We start from the raw sequence: 5,849 nt of genomic DNA, 5'->3' as shown, positions 1-5,849 counted from the left end.
CAGTGGGAGAATCAGGTGTGGGGAGAACTGGGGTAGGGGGCAGTGGAGAAAATAGAAATCAGTAGTAGGTTGGGGGCCCCAGGGAGTCTATGGAGGGGACTAGGGCTAAGACTCCTAGCAGTGGGGGATATGGAAATTGAAGTGGCTACCACCTGTAGACAGACAGGACGCCCAGTGGAGGGATAAGGACAGTAACCTACCTTCAAAACCTTGGACCCAAAATTTATCCTGCCTACAAGATGTGCAGGGACAGAGATGGAATACAGACAGAGGGAATGGCCAACCAATGTCTGCCCTAAATTGACACCTATCCTATGGGCAAGAACTAGTTCCTGACAATATTAATGATTCCCTGTTATGCTTGCAGACAACTAGGATAACTGTTGTCTGAGAGGTCCCACCCAGCTACCAATGGAAACAGATGCAGAGACCCACAGTTAAACATAAGATGGAGCATGTAAGAGTCTTGTGAAAGAGTTGGGAGAAGAAATAATGGACACTAAGAGGACAGACACTCTCCACAAGAAGACTAAGGGAGTTGACTAACCTGGACCCTTCGGGGCTCACCAAAGAGTGAACAAAGGCTAGACCTGTACTAATATAGCAGGTATGCATCTTGGTCTTCATGTGGGTTTCCCAACAACTGGAACAGGGGCTATCCCTGAATCTGTTGTCTGCCTGTGGGTCCTCCTCCCCTAAGTGGGCTGACTTGTCTGGCCCCAGTGTCACAGGATGTACTTAGTCCTTCTGTGACGTGATGTGCCTAAGTGGGGAGATTTGGGGAGTTCCATTTCTAAGAGGATAAGGGGAGAGAGAAATTGGATAAGAGCTGTTACTGGGAGGAGTGGGAGTCCAATATTGGGATGAAAAGTGAATGAACTAATGAAGAAAATTGAAAATCAGCTAAGTTGGTATAGCTTTAAAAATGTGTTCTGGGACCAATAAGATTACCCAGATAATAACTGTCCTTGCCATACAAGACTAACAATGGAAGGTTTATCTCTGGAACCAATAAAATGCAGATGTAGTAGTTTGCACCTGTAGCCCATACCCTTCTACACAGAGATGGAAAACAGAATCTCACTGAATCTCATGGACCAGAAGGCCTGGAGTATTCGGAGTGATGGATACAGAGCCTGTTGAAATGAGGTGGATGAAAAGAATCAGCTCCCCAAAGTTGTCCTCTATCCTCCACATGCTTGTCCATATCCATATTCTCTCTCTCTCTCCCCCCCCTGCCTTGAACGTGCACGCGCATGCACATGCATGCATGCACACACACACACACACACACACACACACACACACACACACACAAAGCATTAGGACTGACACTGCCTTGAATTCAAATAAACATTTGTGGAAATCTGACTTTTATCATATTAACTGTTCTTTATCCAAAACAAATACTTCTCCATTTTGATTATGACTTATTTGATATTTTTCTTGAAATTAGTGTTTTCTCACTATAGTTTCATACCTGTGTCATTAGAATTGTTCCTTGGTTCATGTTATTGCTGTAAATGGGAATTGTTTATTAGTATTTTCAGTTTACTGATGATAGAGTATGAAAACATTATTGATTTTATTATTCCAAGTCACCATCTTGGTTTTCATTATATAAGTTGTTTATCGATGTCTTAGTTATCTTTAAATATGTAAACATGAAAGTCATAATTTATGTCATAGACTATTTTCAGAGTGTGAAAGTAATATACTGATTGTTGATTAGTAGTGAAAAATAAAAATAAAATGACTTCATGCTTTTTGGAATTATAAAACTTCAAAACAAAAGCTTGGAGAAATGATTAAGTAGATGAGAACATTTGCTGTTCTTTCATAAGACCCAGGTTCAGTTTTCAGCTCTCACATGGCTGCTGAACACTACCTGTACCCAAAGTTCCAGGAGATCCAATACCCTCTTCTGGTCTCTGTGTCCATCTAGCATGTACATGATGCACAGACATACATGCAGGTATTCATACTTGCATATAAGTAAGTAACTATGTTTTGATTTTTGAATATTTCTTTTTTTGAGAATATTACACATGAGCATTGAATATACAAAACTTCCCTTTCTTCTCTACCCTCTATTTTATCCCATGTTCACCCTTCCCAAATTCACATATTTTTAAAGTATTATTATTGCATGTGTGTACTATATACGTGTATGGATATAATGTGTGTATGTATGTGTGAGTGTGTTATCTACTGATTCCATTTAGTTTTTATAGTGTCTACATGTGTTTATGGCTGACCAGTTGATATTGGACAACCTATGCATGACTTTGTCTCTTGAGGATACTGACATTGCCTCTCTCAGCAGGCATTGACTAGTAGCTCTTTGTCTGGGGAAGAGATGGGAAACAGCTCTTGAAGTGGTTGGTCAGGGGAAAGAAAGAGACTCCAAAATTATAATGGCTATTGCTATTGTATTTGGTTGCCTCCAGAACCTGAAGATGAAAGTCTATTGCTGAAGACACCACACACTCTAGACACAGGTCTTAGAATCATCCAGCTAGAACTGACTCAAATGTCTCCTCCCTGACGACAGGGTCTCCTAATGTTAGGAGGTGCCATGCAAACTTCCAAGAGAGAGGAGCAACTAGTAATAATGTTTTTTAAGTTCTAAACATGCCTATTATTGGTGAGGTTGAGCATATTATAAAGTACATTTGTGCACCAAAGCAAAAGTATAGGCATAAGTCCCATTCTGAATAGCATCAACCAGGTTCAAGCAACTTATTAACTTTGTGTGTGCCCCAAACAAGTTTTCATGTAAGAGCTTTACTGAATAGTGTCACAGTATTAGTTAGTTGAGTGATATCACCAGGAACGAGAGCTTGAATATTAGAAAATCTATGGGTAGTCCTAAATAGTTAGAGTATTTGACTAGAATGACAAGAGAGAAATGAAAAATAATAATGTGATAAAAACATTTGTTAATTCCTAAAAATTAACAAAGATCTTGCATAAAGGAAAATGTCTCTAGAACTGAGGCATCTTAACTGTTAACTATGCACCTGAAACATTATTTTTATTAGTTTGCTGAGAATTGTTTACAATGTGTTTGGAACATATCCACCCCTCTCCAAACTCTTGTCAGATCAAGTCCCTCTCTTTTACCAACACAACTTCATGCTGTCTTTTATTTTTATCATATTCATCAAGTCTAATTTGTGCTGCCCATTTATTCTCAGATGTGTGGCCTTCCATTGGAGCATGGTTTACTTACCCAGGGCCGTATGCTTAGAGAAAACTGACTGTCTCTCCCCCAGCCTGCTCACAGTTTCTATTAACTTCTTTGTTAAGGGACTTCATGATAACTTTCTTTTTTATTTATAAATATATGACTATTTTGTTTAGGATTATAAATATAAGAACTATAAGGAGAACTGACAAGGTTAATTCTGAGTGGATGCACTGCCCTGGTGATAGCATTGCTTAGAAACTCAGGTCATACATGTAAGTACCTGTTAAGTACTCTATGCTTTCAGGTCAGCATGATTCTTGAGGTCCCCAGGAAGCTAAAATACTACAAATATAAGTCTTAGAATGTCATAATTTATTTAAAGTACCAAAGTCTTAGGGGAAAAGTCATGTTGACTTTCTACCTAAGTCTTTAATAAACAACTTTTTTTTTGTAATACCCTAAAACTGAATAAGAATTCCTTTCACATATGTTCAGAAAATACAACTAAAATAGTGTAAAAAAAAAAGTGTTAAATGATGAATACCGTTTCTAATGTCCAGGAAGCACATGTGGTAAAGTCTACATATCCTTTTGTCCAAAAAGCTTACTTGGTGAATAGAGTCAGAAACTAGACCAACCATAATGGATTTTGTTTGCTTCTGATTTGGGGTTTTAGGTATCAGTGCAAAGTTAAAACTATAACCAGTTGTAAAAGTATACTCTATCTTGGCAGAAAATTTAAGAAGAAAGTACCCATCTATTTAGTCCTATTTAAAATGTGGGTGGGGTTTTTCTTTTGGACTGTTAGAAAAAGAAATTATTTTCATCTATTTTTTTTCCTTGAGTTTCTCCAAAGTTCTTTTCAAAGCCCCAATCACATCATTGTTCCTCAAGCTGTAGATGAGCGGATTGAGCATTGGAGTCACAACAGCATAGAAGAGAGCAACCATCTTCTCCTGTCCTGCTGAGGATCTGCCCACAGGCCTCATGTATGTAAAGATGGCGGTTCCGAAGCACATAGAAACTACCGTGAGATGGGAGGCACAAGTCCCAAAGGCTTTGCGTCGTCCTTGGGAAGAACAAATGCGTAGAATGGCAGCAACAATGTGAGCATAGGAAAACAGCACCAGAATACAAGGAAGCATGATCACCAGGAATCCTGAGATGGCTACCATGACCTTGTTGAGGGAGATGTCCACACAACTCAGCCTCAGCACAGCCAACATCTCACAGGCAAAGTGATCGATGACCTTACGACAGAAGGGTAAGTGGAAGATCATGAGTGTCTGCATTAGTGAATTTGTGAGACCAGCAGTCAGACAGGCTGAAGCCAGCCCCAGGCACAGCCCTCCATGCATGATGACCATGTAGTGCAGAGGGTAGCACACTGCCACGTAGCGGTCATAGGCCATGGCACCTAGCAGGAAGAACTCTGTGCTGCCCATTGCTAAGGAGATATAGAGCTGCATCACACAACTGTGAAACGGGATGGACTTCCTGGCTGACAGAAAGTGGACGAGCATCTGAGGGACGGTGCTGTTGGTGTAGCAGATGTCCACAAATGACAGGATGCTGAGGAAGAAGTACATGGGTGTATGGAGCTTGCTGTCCAGCGTGATGAGGAGGATGATGAGTAGGTTCCCCAGGACAGTCAGCAAGTACATGGCCAGGAACAGTACAAACAAGGAGACCTGAATCCCCCAGTCACTTGACAACCCCAGCAACAAGAATTCACTCACCCATGTCTGATTTTCCTTGCCCATTAGCTTCCTGAGAACCAAGCCCAAGTTAGATATCAATAAATAAACTATTGGTCAGCACCAAAACTCATCTGAGAGCCTCCCTTAAATGAAGCATTTACTAAACTATTTGGATGTCTCAATTAAAAAGTGTGACCACTAAGCTTCACATCTAATTTTTAGCCGTAGAGTTTATGATTTAGTTGAATTCTTAGTTCCCCCTTACTGATATCGCAGAACCCACAGGGGAATAACATAACAGTTATGAACACTCTTCCATTAATATACCTTTTTATCAGTGAATTTTCCAGCTATAAAGATGTCATGTTCAATTTTTCTTTCTGTCTACACAGGGACTTTGAGTTTCAATTTAGAAAACAGAACGTGCAAATAGATTTTTGAGTTGCAAGGAAATGCCAAAAAAAATAAAACTCTATTTCAGAGCAGAAAAGTTTTAAAAGTAAAACCTATGTCACCATGTTTCATCTTTAAAATCTTCACACGATTGTCTCTGCTGCTTAGAATACAGGAAGGAGTGATCCCCAGTGTTATGTTCTTCTTCCCAAAGAGTAGAAAAGAAGGGGTTAACAGAAGACTGCATCTGTGAAGGCACAAGTCAAATTCAAAGATGCATTAACTAGATTTTCTCCTAAGCATAATAACTAATACCTACCACAGATACCATCTACAACCATGAGACCAAGGAAATCTGGCAATGTTTTCTCCCTGATTGTGTTTATGTCCCCTCACTAAGAGGCAGGGTTCAGGGGATAACTAGGAAGAGATGAATAATAACTCAGCTAAATTAGCTTATTGATATGACTGTTGATTATATCTGCCTCTTAACCCTCCCTTTCTTCTTTCTCTCCCTTTTCACCCCTTTCCTCTCCTCTCCTCTCCTCTCCTCTCCTCTCCTC

At 39.9% G+C, this 5,849-nt stretch overlaps 1 protein-coding gene across 1 annotated transcript; it reads right to left on the bottom strand.

Moving 5' to 3' along the window:
* Window positions 1–4,020: 4,020 nt before the first annotated feature.
* LOC110317160 (olfactory receptor-like protein OLF3) lies at window positions 4,021–4,956 on the bottom strand. Its single transcript, XM_021191569.1, has one exon. It carries the CDS (start codon window positions 4,954–4,956, stop codon window positions 4,021–4,023), a length of 936 nt encoding a protein of 311 aa, XP_021047228.1.
* Between the last annotated feature and the right edge of the window lie 893 nt (window positions 4,957–5,849).

Source organism: Mus pahari, chromosome 2, assembly GCF_900095145.1.
Source record: "Mus pahari chromosome 2, PAHARI_EIJ_v1.1, whole genome shotgun sequence".
In the NCBI taxonomy this organism is placed as follows: Eukaryota; Metazoa; Chordata; class Mammalia; order Rodentia; family Muridae; genus Mus; species Mus pahari.
The sequence above is the reverse complement of the archived record's forward strand: the minus strand, read 5'-3'. Positions and strand labels throughout refer to the sequence as shown.

Excerpts from the sequence above, each read along its gene's own strand:
- LOC110317160 (XM_021191569.1), bottom strand. The coding sequence starts at position 4,956 with ATGGGCAAGGAAAATCAGACATGGGTGAGTGAATTCTTGTTGCTGGGG.